This window comes from Anarrhichthys ocellatus, unplaced genomic scaffold, assembly GCF_004355925.1.
Source record: "Anarrhichthys ocellatus isolate YVR2014 unplaced genomic scaffold, GSC_Weel_1.0 scaffold8, whole genome shotgun sequence".
Lineage (NCBI taxonomy): Eukaryota > Metazoa > Chordata > Actinopteri > Perciformes > Anarhichadidae > Anarrhichthys > Anarrhichthys ocellatus.
In genome coordinates, this window is record NW_022280038.1 from 10349322 (window position 1) to 10366678 (window position 17357).

Consider the following 17357-nt stretch of genomic DNA (forward strand, 5'->3'; position numbering starts at 1 on the left):
CTCTCTCTCTCTCTCTCTCTCTCTCTCTCTCTCTCTCTCTCTCTCTCACACCCACACACACACACACACACACACACACACACACACACACACACACACACACACACACACACACAGCAGCAGTGTGTCAAGGTCACATGTGTTTCTGTAAAGGTTGTGAAGTATTTCCACGCTATTCAACGCTTTCAACTTGAGTCATTGTATTATCTGTGGCCTGTAGCAGTTCATATAAAAGGCCAGAGCACCAACTTCCGGTTCTGTAAAGTGAAGCCAATGCTTCATGTGTTAAAGCTGCATTCTCTCTTGTGTCCACCAGGGGGCGACTCCTCTGGTTGTATAGAAGTCTATGAGAAAATGACTCTACTTCTCTCTTGATTTATTACCTCAGTAAACATTGTAAACATGAGTTTATGGTCTCAATCTCTAGTTTCAAGTCTTCTTCAATACAGCATGATGTTCATTTAGTACATTATGGTCCATTTAGAGTCAAACAGACCGTAAAGCAGGGGATGCTTTAGGGCGGGGCTACATTGTGATTGACAGGTCTCTACCAGGTGTTTCCATGTTTTCGTCTTACAACTTTAACCCTTTCACAGTTTGTTTTCACTTCCTGAAAGTTAATTAACGTTTATTAGCGTTTCTACAGCTCGGCCTATTTGTTTCAGACATTAATTGATAGTAATGATTACGTATCTAGTCCCCATCATGTTCTGTATGGAAAGAATCTCAGAGATACACCACCAGTAACTACAGCCTCAAACAAACACCTCCCTGACCACATTCTTGTCAATAGAGAGGCGAAGTCCCGCCTTTTTTTTTGTGGACCTTATTTCAGAAAAAATATGTACAATAGTTAACAGAGAGAAACAAATGCTTTTTTGATCCTGTTTAAATTGTGGCAGGAATTACACATGTGATGTTTATCAATTCAAAAGATCATTGTGCACATCAAGAAAGTCTCATTTCATCATAAAACTGCTGAAGTGAAAGACTGTGGAAATTCGTAATCAGAAAAACGACACACCCAAAAGTCAAGTCAGTGTGGTCTCTCTCTGAAGCGTGTTTGGTGCCAGGATGTTCTCACAACAACAAACGGCTCTCAATCGTTCTTTCTCTTCACGGCTGAATAAAAACACATCAGGTAAGATAGCATTTGTGCTGGAACATAGCTAGTTAGCTGGTGATGCGAGAAGAGAAACGTAGCTCACTGAGCGGTTTCACACAAAACTAAATGTTAAAGAAGTGCAAAATCATCTTTTAAATTGTCAAACTGTGTAATTCAAATGGGGTTAAAAAAAACATTTGTCCTTCGCCGTTGACTATCGTACATGTTCTTTCCCGAAATAAGGTCCCATGGGGGACACCGGAAGGGGGAGGGAGTTCGTCTCCTTATATAAACTAAACATTTATAACTTCTAAATGATTTGCTGCAGGGTTGTACTGGATCGCAGTAGATTGTATATAAGTACCTGAAGAAACTCCACCCGAAGGACATTACAAAACATCCCTACAGGCTCTCTTCTTTCACAGTTACAGCTCACATTTCATTCATGTCACATCCTTTGTAGTGCGTGTGTGTGCGTGTGTGTGTGCGTGTACTACTCACACACGTGTACATGTGTGTCGGTATGTGCGTAGGTCCAGATGAAAGGCCCTCCTCCTTCATGTACAGCCCTGACTGCAGAGAAGCCGAAGCACGGATCAATAACGGCTGCTGAATTATTAATCGGTACACGTTCTCCTGAACCGCACCCAGAACAAGTGCAGGGAACTTTCTTGTTTTTAAAGGCGTGTCATTGAAGATTTTAACTACTCGTTAGATAACGGACAAGGACGCGGTGCATGTCGTCCCGCGCGGGTTATTAATCTGAGCCGTACCAATCTGCTCGTATTGCCTTTTTCCAAAGCACCGTGTCTGTGATTCGCTGTATATTTGAGCTCTTTTCAGGCACAAATCAAAGGAGAAACAGATCACTGGATCACACGTGTGTGCAGTGTGTATTTAATGACGTAATGCAGTATTCTGACTCTGCAACATTATATTACAGCCCACTCATGATGCGTCTGCCTCCATTACTCTGTGGATATTGTTTGCTCTGCCCTTTTTACCTTTTTTTTGTCTCCCTGCCAGCATGTTGTGTGTATGTGAGGAGAATATAGCAGCGGATATTATACCTGTCTGTCTAATGTATGTGTGTGTGTGTGTGTGTGTGTGTGTGTGTAGAAGGGTGACGGGTCTTTAATGTTGCTGTTCAGCTCTCTGACAGCCTCTTCTCTGTTGCACCCATCACTCATGTCTGTCTCTGCCCGTCAGCTTCAGCCCGATGTAGCGTTCGTCACGCTCTGTGAACACCCACTCAGCCTCTCTGTCTTTCAGATGAAAATCAAGAAGTATGTCACACACGATATTTATAAGCTACTGTAATGAATGAATTCATTTTCTACAGTGTTTGGTGATGCTAGGGGCGTGGCTCTAGGGATGGCGATGTCCGTCTGTACGTCCCCTTTGGTCCAGACGGAAATATCTCAACATCTACTGGATGGATTGACAAGTTCATGTTACAGCTTTCCTGTAATGCTAATTAGCAAATGTTAGCATGCTTAACTTATATGAACATAGTAAAAAATATGTTGCAGTCCAAATCGCATACTTTTTTGATTTTATAAGGAGTGGACGTTGTCATTGTGATGTCATCAACTGGTTTGTGGACTGATGACGCTGTGAAGCCTCAAGTTTAGCATTATGGCCGTCGCCATGTTGTTTTTTGCAACCAATGAATGGAAGTGACCATAGTTGGAATGAGGAGGAGTGACGTTGAGACACTGTGTACATGTCTGGTAGCAGCAGAAACCTGTCAATCACAGTAGCCCGCCCTAAAGCATCCCCTGCTTTATGGTCTGTTTGACTCTAAATGGACCATAATTTACTAAATGAACATCATGCTGTATTGAAGAAGACTTGAAACTGGAGATTCAGACCATAAACTCATGTTTACAATGTTTACTGAGGTAATAAATCAAGAGAGAAGTAGAGTCATTTTCTCATAGACTTCTATACAACCAGAGGAGTCGCCCCCTGGTGGACACTAGAGAGAATGCAGCTTTAAGACACTTCAGCATCAGCTTCACTCAGCAGAACCTCAGGTTGTCGCCTGATTGGGAGATACTACTTTGTCATAAAATTGCACTGGCTGGTTTCAGGGAATGTTTATACTGTAGTTGTAGTTGGACACGGCTAATGGAAATAAAACGTGCTAATCACAAGTTTAAAGCTTTTCCCCCTTCTGTTTTAACCACTTTATAATTTGCTTTAACAAATATGGAAACAACATGAAGGAAAAATGTAGCTACTAGCTTAGTAACTAGCTGCTAACATATTGCCTTTAATAACTAACTAGAGCTGGGCTAAATGATTGATAGCACAATATTAATCAAGACATTTTCCCAATATCATTAAGAATTATAAAATGTGTCACAGAAAATAATCAGACTGCTGTTCAAGGCAGTAAACAGTGTGATCATCTCACATTCCAGTGAAAGAAAATAAACAATAACATTGAATTATTGCCCACTTTTTCCCCTGAGGGCTTTCTGATGCCTCCGGCTTTTGTTCATCATCTATCAGTCTGCAGTGCAGGTCCACTGAGTCTTTATTAATTGCACTGTGTGGGCGACAGCTGCATTCATGGAGGCCATTACTACCGCCCTCTTCCTCCTCTCCTGGGACGAAACGGGATCTTTTAATGTTGCCAGACCGTCCCTGGGCCTCATCAGTCAATCAGGACCCTAGGCTGCTGTGAGAGGCTGAGACACTGAGACACTAATGGACGTACAGTGATGGATGCACCGATTACCTATGTGTCATAGAGTTTCCATTTCATCATGACGTAACAGACACAAGAGTACGTCCATCCATACTGCTCCTCGGGGAGCTAAAGAGGCCAAGGAGGGGTTTTAATTGACTAGAAAGGAGGTCGGGGATTTTAGGAGAGGCTCTGAAGAAGAAGAGGAGCATTTTGACTTTTTGCCATTAGAGTCACAATTTTATTTAGTTATTTTATTTACGTTCTATTACGTTGTAATGTGTTGTGTAACTATAATTATAAGCACTCATAATTATTCATAATACTTTATAACAGTAATCACAACACATTATGACGCATTTTCTGACTGTTATAATTTTTATCCACATGGTTCGCCAACCAAGAATGAAGTTTTTAAGAATTTTAACTTCTTATTATAATTTCGTTAGTTATGTCACATTCACACCAAATCAGGCGTTGCAGTGATTAGCTCAGGGTTGTGCGGCGGCGTGGGAGTGTCTCGTCATTATGAATCCCACTGCTCTTCCTGGCAAGACCTCCTTGCGGAGCTGGTTGAGGCGGAGACGACTGGTTAAGGTCAGATAACGTGGGAGTCGCAGGTGTGTGACGTCATGTCGTGAACTAGAAAGAGCAGGAGAGACATGGGCCTCCGGGCTTTGGGGCCTTTTTTGGGCCTTTTTTGAGGCCGCTGGCTGTCCTTCAGCACACATGCCACCCATCAGGGAGGTCACTGACAAGTCTTAACATTGGACAGTGTTATTTTACTGCAACAGGCATTTCTACTCGGTGAGATGTTTCTATGGCTTTAAAACTAATTCTACTTGAATGCAGTGGTATGATGGCCGATCTGAAAAAGCTTTTGTAGTGGCAACTATGGCATTTGACACCGAGGGCCTTTTTAAGAGGAGAAATTGATCATCTTTCCAGGTATGAGCACAGACTATAGATAAGAAGTGGACGTAGTCATCATGACGTCACCCATTGGTTTGTGGACTGATGTTTTGAAGCCTTGAGTTCGGCGATTTCGCCGTCGCCATCTTGAATTACGACCATCGCCATGTTTGTTTTTGCAACCAATGAACAGAAGTTACCATATTTGGAATGAAATGAGGAGAAGTGATCTTTTAATGTTTACGGCTCTGGTAGTGGTAGCGACCTGTCAATCACAGTAAGCCCCGTCCTAAAGCATCCCCTGCTTTATGGTCTGTTTGACTCTAAATGTATCATAATTTACTAAATGAACATCATGCTGTGTTGAAGAAGACTTGAAACTAGAGATTGAGACCATAAACTCGTGTTTTCACGATCAAATGAGATGTGCTTTCTCTGTGTTTGAGCCTGTCAGCCACGGTGACTTTGTATTCCTCCACCAGCAGCGTATTAGCATTCAAGGCACAGACCAGGAGGAGCTATTGTATTACAGGCAGGCAAGCCAGTCCTGCAAACGGCTTGTGGGGGCTGTGAGAGGCTTTCATGAGAAGTAAATGAGAATCAGGACCACTGGAGGACGGATCAAAAGGACTGACCTTCGATTGGAGCCTGGATCTGATCGATTGTACAATGTGACCTTTGCATGTCAGCAACAACCACAGTTGTCTCATCCTCCACCAGCTGAACTGTGAACTTTGGGCTTAATCGAGATCCAGTCAGGCTTAAATGCAATATAAAAACCAGTGTAGCATCAAGACACATTTTTGTCTAGAAAGAGCAGAATTTAATGTCTTAACAGCGATAACCAACATCTTTTACTGGCCTCTCTCACCACTCAGCGTCTAACAAAGCTTCTTATGGCGCCTTTACGTCCACAGTTTCCATAATCCCCACCCCCCTCAATGTAATCAGGAAAACACAGTCTGAGGAACGCAGCACTACAAATCCTAAAATCACTTCCTGGAAGCAACTGATTTTCCACAAATTCCCAAATTCTTGAAGATTCTTTATTGTCTCCTTACTTTTCAGCATAAGGCTGGTGTTTTCTGTGCTGCTGTTATTATTTCCCCCAATGTCAATTAAATCCATCCCAATTAAAAAAAGGCCAGAAACAGTGACTGTATCTCCTAACAAGTATCATGTGTGTCTCAGAGGCTGATATCTCTTCTTCCTCTGAGCCGTAGAGCTCCATTAAAACACATCACTGTTGTTTCCTTTATCACCATGAACACACACACTGTCGTTTATTTTGACTCAATCCCTCACACACACCATCCTGCTGCCACAAATAACTCACTAGAGCACCAAATGTGGATTAATCCGCCGCTGAAAATAGTCACCGGCAAATTTTGACACACTTACACATGTTTGAATTATGTCTATTAAGAACTAGAGTGACCAGGTGTTTCAGGACATTACTGAGCTTTAAGGATATATATCTTTAGTTATTCATAGGCTTGGAGCAGAGAGCCACAGACAGGAAGTCAGAAAGTACTGAGAGACGGATTAACACATTGTTGGTTTGGGTTTCTTTCCTCATTTGTTTATTATAGCTAACTATATTAACTGTTGTTTGTTTCAATAGGAAACATATAGAATAACACCAGCCTCATCCCTTTAAATAAAAGAAAACCAGACAGAGAGGTTTGCTGCTGCCATTTTGTCTGAAGCTGTTTCTTGACGTCAGCATGTTTGAAGTCTGTGCCTCAGGCAACGTGGCCTTTTGAATCTGCTCACTGTCAAGGGGGTTCATGGAATTGTTTTTTTTACGGCCTTAAAGGTCATAAGCTCACATCAAGCACATGCCTCGACGTCCCTTTCAGTCTATTTTATTTTTGACATAGAGACATTTTTCTTGTTCTTGTGTCAAATAACAAAACGCACAAATTGCACAACAGTTTTTTCAGTCTTTTCCCTTAAAGTTCATTCACATGTTTAAGTGTCACTTCTTCTTTCCCTCTGGTTGTGAAGCTGGTTTGAACAAGCATCCCTAAAGGCACAAGTAATCTTCTCCAAACCTTTATGTTACTACCTGTTAATACTAGTCACATTACATCATTTCATTCGGTTGTTCACAAGATCAATGTGGTGAATTAAGGAAAAAGTCAAGATCAAAACAGGGTTAAGAGCAGTCGAGACCAGACTAAACTTGATCTACATCTGTCATGTGCACTGAATGTGTTGTAACTGTAAATGTTGTTCATTCTGTACACATCTGTTGCACTTCTGTCCATCCTGGGAGAGGGGTCCCTCCTCTGTTGCTCTCCCTAAGGTCTCTCCCTCTTTTCTTCCCGTTAAAGGGTTTTTGGGGGAGTTGTTCCTGTTCTGATGTGAGGGTCCTGGGACAGAGGATGTGTACAGATTGTAAAGCCCTCTGAGGCAAATTTGTGATTCGTGATTTTGGGCTATACAAAAATAAATTGAATTGAATTGAACCTGTCCCTACTGTTTTCAACAACTCCACAGAAGACACCTGGACAGCTCTGAGGCAGACCGTCAGATTTCACTCTGACGACGTAGCATGGCGCTAATTTCTTATAAAGATATTTCATTTTATTTCATTCGACTGTGGTCAGGCTTCCTGGGGGGCTCCCAACCCATCTTAGTTATGCTGGGATGTGAACTTCTGTTGACGTGAAGGTCTATCGCAATAAATAGGTTAATACATGTTTTTCGCCACACTTGCAGCATGGTAATGTGGATTGATCCACCTCTTTGGTGCAACCGGAAATATCTTAACAACTACTGAACAACATCTTCCCCCCACAGGTAAACACTGTTAGCTCTGTCAGCACTGTTGCTGCTGTTTACACTGTTAGCGCTGCTAGCTGCTAGCCACAGGCTCAGCCGGATCCACGTTGAGAGCCGTGTGGAGGCCACAGATATATGCTCCGAATGTACCTCCTTCAACTGAGATGGTGAACATGTTAAACATTATGATCAGCTTTTCATTAGAATGTCAGCAATGTGATTGTGAGCATGTTAGCATGCTAATGTTAGCATTTAGCACACAAGCACCGCCGTGCCAACGCACATCTTCACAGAGCCGTTAGCATGACTGTAATAATTTCCTGTATGCAAGGAAATGTTGTACTAATACCTTCATTTTCCAGTTTAAACGTGTACTCTTTTTTTTTTTTCTTCCAGTGCTTGTAAGAAAAACAACACATATGCCAGATTTGTAGTTTAAAATAATTGTCAACATGATAACACTAGCTATGATATTATAATTGAACAAAACAGTGCTCAGTGGATTCCATAATGTGCTATAATGCAACTTTCCAGAACACTGCAATGCATGGATAATCTCTTACATGATATTAAATTACATAGATGGGAAAATGTGGACAGGTTGATATTCTCTCTGCTTGTCTGCAGCATCCGCAGACTGATCAATACAGCAATTCCCACTGAAATTACCTGATTACTGGAAAACTCACATTTGCATACAGCGGGTGAGTTATCAGATTTAACGCCTTACCCTTACATCTTATTTCTGACATCTGACCAACGTGTTCTCACTCCCAACTCATCAAATACCGATGCTTGATCAGTGACCCTATCAACTTCAAACAAGCTCTATATGCCTCTAGCGTCGGTTTTGAACGAGGCAGGGAGGGTGTGTCAGTTCCTGCTTTTCAAAATAAACCTCCGTCTTCCCAGAAGGTTAGGTTTAGGCAGCTAAACCGCTTATTTGGGTTGAGGAAAAGATCGTGAAATACTTATTTAGGTTTCGGAAAATATTGTCGTTTGGGTTAAAATATCTGCGGAACTGCCATCAGCTAGGTACGCAAGTTACATGATAAAAATATGTGTTGACTTCTGGTCATACACAGGTAACGAACAGCAGGTTCCTATAAGATCGCTGGTTGTCGGGCCCATCCACCTCACTCCTGCCCTGTGTGGGCTTTTGCGGTCTTCATACGTTCTTCCTCTTCTTCCTCGTTCATGATTGAGTAGATAAAATACTAAATAATGTTGTGGGATATCAACTAATTACGCAGCATTATTTTTTGTCGGTATAGCTACGAATGCTGGATGAGGCCGGCCCGGTGTGGTTGACGTTAACTTGACGTTAACGACTCAAGTGACTGACGTTGCAAAACAACTCGGCGTTGAGTTCTAGTTTCAAACGGGACACGATTAGTAGCTAATCTTTTAGTAAAAAAATAAAAGTTGCCTTCTTGCCTTACATTTGTTCCACATGATAGAAAACCTTCCAATCACTAGCTACTCCACCGTATGCAGATGGGGCCCTGTTTATTTTTTTTGCGTCACTGCCAATCAAACAGCCGCCACTGCTGCCTTGAAGCCTCTTGGAGTTTAAGTTTAAGTAATGTGAGACCACATATTGAGGTTTTCCTAATGTCCATTTATGTCTGAATTTTACAAATATGCTTCTACCCTAGCTTTCTCTACTGTACATAAACTGACCTGTTTAACTCATTCTCCATTTCTGTTTTACTTTCACTTATGATTGAATTACTTGGATAAAAAAAGACGTCCCACGAGTAAAGATTATTCCTCTCATTCTGGCTCGCAGCTGTCACAGCGACACTTTACATCTCTGACGTCTTTGTCATGCAAATGCATGCATGTAAAACCCCATTAGAAACCCTATATATAGTATATATAGTATAAACCTGTACATGGTTAAGGAATACCTCATCTCTTACAGAAATCTCTCACTCCTATTACAGACATTGAACATTTTAGAAATCACGTCGCTGCAGAAAACCAACAGCAACCTGGTTACTTAAGCATGTATGTCTTGAATATTATTTCCGGCATGGATATTGTTAACTGTTATTTTAGTTTCATAGGAACCAGACAAGGAGTTTGCACCACTAGTTGCAACCAGTAATATTCCTGTGGTTTCAAGTTGTAGAAATCTATAACAGACAAAAAATAAATAGAAAATACTCTCTCTGCATGTCTCGAGAGAACACTCTGTACACTGCAGCCAGATTTAGGATTGGTCCGCGCAGTGGCAGGGAGAAATATTTAGCTTTTCAATACATCTGTTCAGCCCGCAGCTCTGATGATACTCTCTGCCAGCCTTCTCCAGCAGCGCTGAGCCTCTTTCTGTGTGCTTCAGTAAAATCACCACATCAGGAGGGAGAGCAACACAGCAGGACGAGGAGAGAGATAAGATGAGGAAAACAGAGTGTGCTGACTGAGAGGGGGAGGGGGGGATCTGTGATCGAGGTGAGACAAAAGAAAAGGCCGACGACGTTGGCGGCGATAATTGTTATTTAACAGAAAAGGGGTAATTAATGGAGAATGTTGAATTAATCATGCAGTTGCTGCCAGGAAATCAAGAACAGAGTCAAACAGACAGATGGTAGGAAGGTGATAAAGCTGTTGAATGTTCCAGCTGAGAAGCTCTGATTTCACAGGCGTGTTGACATCCAGAGGAGAGTGGATCATGATGGTGAGACAGTGACGTAATGTGAAATCATTCAGAGCCGAGTTCAGTCCAAAATAGCACCAAATGAAGAATTGAAAACCACAAAAATGCCAAAAGTTTGGGCCTTTGAGCTAAAATTAAAGGTTTCGTCTCGCTTTTAAAATTCATTCTCCAAATGTGTCGTGCTTAAATATCCAAATACGCACTCTTAATGACCTCATATGGGTTCAGTTTAAAGGAACAGTTCAACATTTGAGAACTACGTATGCTTTCTTTCATGCCGTTTATTAGCGCGAGCAGCATGTCTCAGGCATCCCACACTAGTCTCTGTAAAATTGGCAACATTATTTTTGCTTTAATTTATCATTATGAAGTAAATGTTGAGTGCACAATGTAATGGCTATAGAACAATTACATCATGGCATCTGCGTTTAGATTGGGTCCCTTAAAACCTTTTCCAGTGTTCTCTTTGTGCAGTAGTCGATACACGGCGATACAGAATATTCTCTCGTAAAGTTGGCGACTGTGGCTAAGTGCAGGGCCGTCTTTCAATCAGAGGGGCGGCGGTTCAATCCCGGCTCCGGCTCTGCTAGTTGCATGTCGATGTGTCCTTGAGCAAGACACTTAACCCCAAAATTGCTCCTGTAGTTGTGCCTATGGTATAGAAATGTGATGGACTCTGAATTGTAAGTCGTTTTGGATAAAAGTGTCTGCTAATTGACTGTAATGTAATGTATTCTTTTCATCCCAAATGAATTGTGCCATGAATTACACAAATGATGTTTTTAATCTTAAAAGTTGTTATTTGTGCTTGTTTCTACTCTTTATGTAACACTATATAGAGCTGTGTGGGAGGATAGATGTGCACCAAGATCTTACTGCCTTTTAAGAAACATTTCCTCACACTTAGTTCTATTTATTCGGCCAATGCATCTTCTCTTCTGTTTGTTTGACCCCACAAAGCTACAGTAAATGCTGAATAGCAATCATAAATGCGAGCGACACAAGCGTTTTCTTTGTAAACACTACAGTAAGCAGCGACCCAGAGGGCAGTCACATCCACAGCCGTAACATCCCGGCCGGATCCACACTAACACTGGCTCCATTCACCACCCGAGGCCTGATCTTATATTCCCTCTGCAGCTAGTGTTCCCTTATTGATTCCCACTCTGACATGCAGTCTGCATCTCGAGCATCTTGTCTCGCATCTTGTCTCGTACGAGAGAGCCTGATCAATACAGAATGCATTGTCTCGAGCATCCCCAGGAACCGCCTCATGCATGTGTGGAGAGAGAGAGAGAGAGAGAGAGAGGACAAAGGAGACGCAGAGAAGAAAAAGGACGTGCTGTTGTCGAACTCCGACTGAATCTGCTGTCGCACAGCTGCAGACTGGCTGCATGGGACCAGACATTAACGATAAGATGATGAGGCAGGTGGCAACACATTAAATCCCTCCAGCTAGACTCTGATACCGTCAGAACACATCGGAGCTGGCAGTTATTGCCACCAAGCTAATAAATAAATGAAAAGAAGATAACCCCTCATGGACACGTTGCACCCAAATAAGTTGTACATGCTGCAAAATACAGTAACTGCCACAAGATAAGTTTCTAAACTCAGACTGACCTTTGACCTGTGAAGAAAACTGCGCGGTGTGTCTGGTCTCAAACAGCTGCAGCTCTTTGTTCAGGTCACAAACAGTCAGATCAACGTTCCAGGAACGCAAACCTGTTAAACAATAAACAGCATGAATATGAATGGAGGAAGATGGTGTATATTATGCACAACATTTCGACTTACGTTAAAAGTAAAGAATCTTTGTAATTGGTTAAAAATTGTACAATAATTAAAGGGGACATATCATGCTCATTTTCCAGTATCATACTTGTACTTTGGGTTTCTAATGTTTACATGCTTTAATGTTCAAACAACACTTTATTTCTCTCGTACTGTCTCTCTGAATAAACGTGGATTCAATCTCTGTGTGAATCGCTCTTTTTTAGCGCCTGTCTCTTTAAGAGTGTCTGTACCCAAAAAGCCCATCTGCTCTGATTGGCTTGTTAGAAACATATGTTGCCCATAAAAGACTGCTGGGTCATCTTATTTCACATATGGGTTGGTAGGCCTGCCAGATACCCAAATGTATGTGCACAAGCTGTGAAAAAGTGAGTTTTTTAAATAATATGTCAGACATATTTAATGCCACATTGTCCTATGTATAGAGAGTAAAGGGCATTATTAATGACAGTCCAAACTATAGTTCCATACAACAGCTTCCGGTGTAAAATGGCTCTAAAGTTCAGTTTGAGTGAAATAACTTTTAGATCTCTCCTGAATAGAAATGGTATAAAGGTTTTCAGTCTGTAACCCAATCACTGACTGCACTATTTGGAGAAATTGTTATTTCTGAATGACTTTCTTCGGATTTGTCCAAAAACAATTACATTTTCCAATATTCAAAGATACGTTAGGGAATTATTATTTTTTTTCAGCATGTGAAGTATTGTGTCATTTTTTAACTACAGAGGTGGGAAATACATTCTACGTTCTGTACTCTACATTTTAAGTACTTGTACTTAACTTGAGTACTATTACTACATTTCATAGGCAAATATTGCAATATTCACTCCCCCACATGCATTTGACAGCTTTACTTTTCAGATGTTAACATATGATGAGTTTATGAAATATGATGCAGCGCTTTACTATTAAACTAACATGCAGTGTATAAAGTACCAATAACTGGTTCTACGTTGACAAACACTGAAATGCTGCTTACATGTAATAATCGGTACGATATACAATAAATATTTAATATAAAACTGAAAAGAGACATTCTGCATCATTTTTACTTTTTTTACAATGAGCTGCTCCTGTACTTTTACTTCAGTAACATTTTGAAATCATGACTTTGACCTTTTCTGGAGTACGTCTTAGACTATGATATTTGTACTTTTACTTCAATAAACCACGAGAATACTTCATCAACTAGTTTCTATTAAGAAACTGACAACAATATGGGACTTTCGAGGATTGTATCCATCACGATTTACGAATATTTAATGACTTTTCTGCACCAAACTCTAAATTTACAGATTTTCATAGACAGTTTGTATACATTTAACATTTAAGTTGAGTCTAAGGACCGAACGCCCAGATGTTTTCTAGCTGCAGTGACACCGCCCCGCTTTGTTGTGCCAGTTCTCTCCTGCAGCACCAGGTATCCTCTGCTGTCTCACCTTCTGTGATCTGTTTCCTGGCGGCGTCGAGGTGATGGCTGGTGGAAATCTCTCCGATCACGATCAGCATGCGGTGGTTTCTGTGCTGGAACGCGGAGCGGTGCTGTCCATGGTGCTGAACGCTCTCCTCCTCCGATGAGGCTGCTGCTGCTGCTGTGATGGGGATTTCCATGGTAACGGTGCCACTAGCCGAGAGCTTTTCCATCTCCATGACAACTGCATCTGGAGAGCGAGCACCATGGCGGTGCAGGATGAGCTGGGCGGACCGGTTGGGGCGTGGCTGTCTGGGTGGTGTGTTCTCTGATTGGAGCGCAGGTTATGTGGCTATTTGACGTCACAGCATCATCATTGGACGAAAAGGAAAAGAAGGGACCGGAGCATTTATGTTGATCATATATTTCCTATATGACACTGAAGATGAGGAAGATGAACATTTCCTTTACACCAGAAACTATAGGAAAAAGACAATGTTTGGAAATACCCAAAGGTCACCGCTCCAATGTGTGACAGCATGCATTGAACTATAGTGAGGGCTTACAGTAAATAACATTCTTCAGACGTGATCATTTGGGGTTATTGAGTGTAATCGATGCCACTTACAGCATATGTCAAGTTGTTCTTATTTCTTTTATTAAACTCCAGACAAAAGGGGGCTGAAAATAAGACACAAAGGTTCTATTTATATCAGTGTCACTGCAAGTACCAGGCAGATGTGCTTTGGTTACTAAAACTGACACCTCGTTTGTTCCCATCGTGAGCAAAAACAAGGCTTCGCCTGTGCGGAGGGTAACACTGACAACAAAGACTCACACTTTCAGGCTTCATAAGACATGTGAATGAGCTCATTCTGCAACAAGACAACACATTGAACGGTGTTTGAAAATGATCAGCATTATGACAGTATTTAACGGAAATGTTTGGTTATATTCTCCATCTTGTAGTCATCAAATCCCATTAAAAGTTCGGCAATAAATCGATGCAACTGACTAATATAATTAGTATTATCTGTAGTATCTGTGTAGTAAAACTTTGATAAAACTCCATGTTTTTGCCTGTACTGTCTCCCTGTATACAGAGAGGTGTTTCTGTTATTTGGCATTGCCTCATTGATATAAATGGGGAGTAATAGAACATAATAGAGACATCTAGCTGAAACAGGGTTGTCTGTGCATCTGCATGCAGCAAAATCATCTGCCTCTCAGCTCAAGGACAGCAAACTCTCAAGGGGGGAAAAGGGACTGAACACTGATTGATATGCAGCTATTAATTGTGCAAACACACAAATGTGTCAACACTACTGTGTCTCCATCACAGTCAGATTCCCTTGTCTGAAGTGTGTTTTTTGAATAGGTTACAGATGTCTGAAATAAGGTCTGTGGTTAACACAAGAGATTTGTTCTCTGATATAAAAGGTGAATTTAGAAGCATCTACGTGAAGATTATCTTGATGAACAAAATGTGTGAAATCATAAACGTTTGCTTGACACATTATTTTCTGCAATAATCCAAAATCCAATGGAAGAATCTCATTGGATTATGCGGTTTTAAAGCCTCAAGTTCGGAATTTTGTCTGTCGCCATCTTGATTTTCTTGCAACCAGAGGGGGTTAAAGGGTTAAACCTGCACGATGTAAACACGGACAACTCCCAGACCGGACAGCGCCACGGTAGCAGCCTGTCAATCACAGTAGCCCCGCCCTAAAGCATCCCCTGCTTTATGGTCTGTTTGACTCTAAATCAGGGGTGTCAAACTCATTTTCACTCCGGGCCACATCAGTGTCATGGTCGCCCCCAAAGGGCGTAAATGTAAGACTGTATAACTGTAACTACTCCCTAACATATTGGTAAATAACTGTCTCTGCATTTGATTATTGTTTATTCAAGTGTTAAAATATTTTACATGCAGTTATATAAATGAAAAATGATATTTAAACACATTTCTGTTATTATAACTTAAATCATTTTAATTTAGGGTTAAGAAACTGACATTACTCTATCAAAGATCAAACTGTTAAAGAAAATAACAAAGACAAATATCATCAAACACAAGTTATGACATTAACTTTGTTCAAAGCTATTTTTGTCACCTCTCTGCATCACTAATGTCCCCGTCGTCCCGTGCATGGCAGCTACATCCAAGAGCTCCTCACTGACAGTCAGGTCTTATAAACACTGATAGATGCGCTGTGTCCGTGTTGTCTGTGCTTTCATCAACAGCTAATGAAGAAGACGAGTACCTGCTCGTCTCTTAGCTAGCTGTGTTGTTAGATTGCTGCTAGTTCATGAACTCGGTCTGCGATGGTGTTTCTTCACAAACTGGTCGGAGCTCACCTGCTCACAGACCTTTAGCGTGCACTGGGCTGGAGCTTCTGTAGATATATTCTGCTGTGATTGCACTCTGCCTTTTAATTCTTGGACAATTTGGTGTTTTTCTTGGAGGCTAAATTTAGCTCCGTGTTTGGTGTCAAAATGTTAATTTCTTTTCCAAAATTAAAATTTATTTTTTTTTTTTTTTTTTGCTGGCGGATTCGCGGGCCACATTAAATGACGTGGCGGGCCGGATTCGGCCCGCGGGCCTTGAGTTTGACACGTGTGCTCTAAATGGACCATAATGTACTAAATGAACATCATGCTGTATTGAAGAAGACTTGAAACTAGAGATTGAGACCATAAACTCATGTTTACAATGTTTACTAAGGTAATAAATCAAGAGAGAAGTAGAGTCATTTTCTCATAGACTTCTATACAACCAGAGGAGTCGCCCCCTGGTGGACACTAGCGAGAATGCAGGTTGCTATCTGGTCTTTCTTCATATTAGACTGCAAATGTTTTTCCTTCGTGTTTCCTAATAAACTGACAACTGGGTGTGTATGTGATTAGTTTAAAAAATATTGCTGTCATAGCTGGATCTCATTTTAATGTCAAGCCAGATGTTATGTGATTTAAATCTGTTGCAACATTTATAATTCGTATTATTCTATAATCCTCCTCTGTTCATATCAACGCTGGTTTCTCTACAGCCGCTGGAGCTGGAAGACAGTGACTCCTCCTGTGGTGGTGATGGAGTTTCATTTGGATCTCTTCTCTGTGTGTAAATCTCTCCTCAGGAGGATATGAGTTACAGGGAGTGAGTCAGCACTCCAGTCTCACGCACTCCAGAGTGTCTACTGGCCTCTGCTGGGAGGAGAGGGAGCTACAAGAGCACTGCTTTTTATTCCTAATTAATCCCCCAGTGGTTTGCAACCAAAGAACAAAATGACTGATAAATAATTTCAGTCATTCAAACAGTGAAAAATCAAGTTTCTTTAGAAATGCTGAAGAAATGGATTAAGTATAATCGTTTTTTAAAAATATATATATTTACTTATATGAAGAGAGAATATGATACAAAGACTAAGAAAATGAGGTTAAGAAAATCATGAAAAGTGACAATTTGAAAAACAAAAACAGATTAATGCATTATATATTTCACTTGAATATCTTTGTGCATAGTGTGTGTTAACATGTGCTGATGTTTGACAGCCTAAGTAGAAAATAAAATAACTTTAACTGAAGTATCACAGAAACTTTTTCTTTTCTTTTATTAAGTCTTGAATTTTACAAACTGCATGTTTACTTTCAAAGCAAGAGCACATGATAACAAAATACGTTTTTTACTTCCTGTCCGTCTTGATTTATCTATTTGACGTTTACACATTTTCCGACACAATACATATGGTGGGTGTACATTAATTACTATAAACGATTGCATTTGCAAAGTTAAATGTAACATTATTTTGCTATGGATTGCCTTTTTCATCGTCTTTCATTTTTATTTTTAAGTTATTTTGAAGTGGTATTTAAATAATTGCGTAATTTCTGTGTTTCTAAATCAATGTAATCCCTGATCATCGTGCACGTGAAGCAGCTGTGTGTGTGTGTGTGTGTGTGTGTGTGTGTGTGTGTGTGTGTGTGT

General features: G+C 40.8%; 1 protein-coding gene across 1 annotated transcript in view; it reads right to left on the minus strand.

Moving 5' to 3' along the window:
* The window catches only part of map1aa (microtubule-associated protein 1Aa), a 40767-nt gene extending 27117 nt beyond the window's left edge, over positions 1-13650 (minus strand). Inside the window, exons 1-2 of the mRNA XM_031848327.1 lie at positions 13404-13650; positions 11791-11892 (exon numbers count right to left, since the gene is read on the minus strand). Coding sequence (XP_031704187.1) covers positions 11791-11892; positions 13404-13614 — 313 coding nt within the window. The 5' untranslated portion in view covers positions 13615-13650. The remainder of the gene's footprint in view (positions 1-11790; positions 11893-13403) is intronic.
* Positions 13651-17357: the final 3707 nt, after the last annotated feature.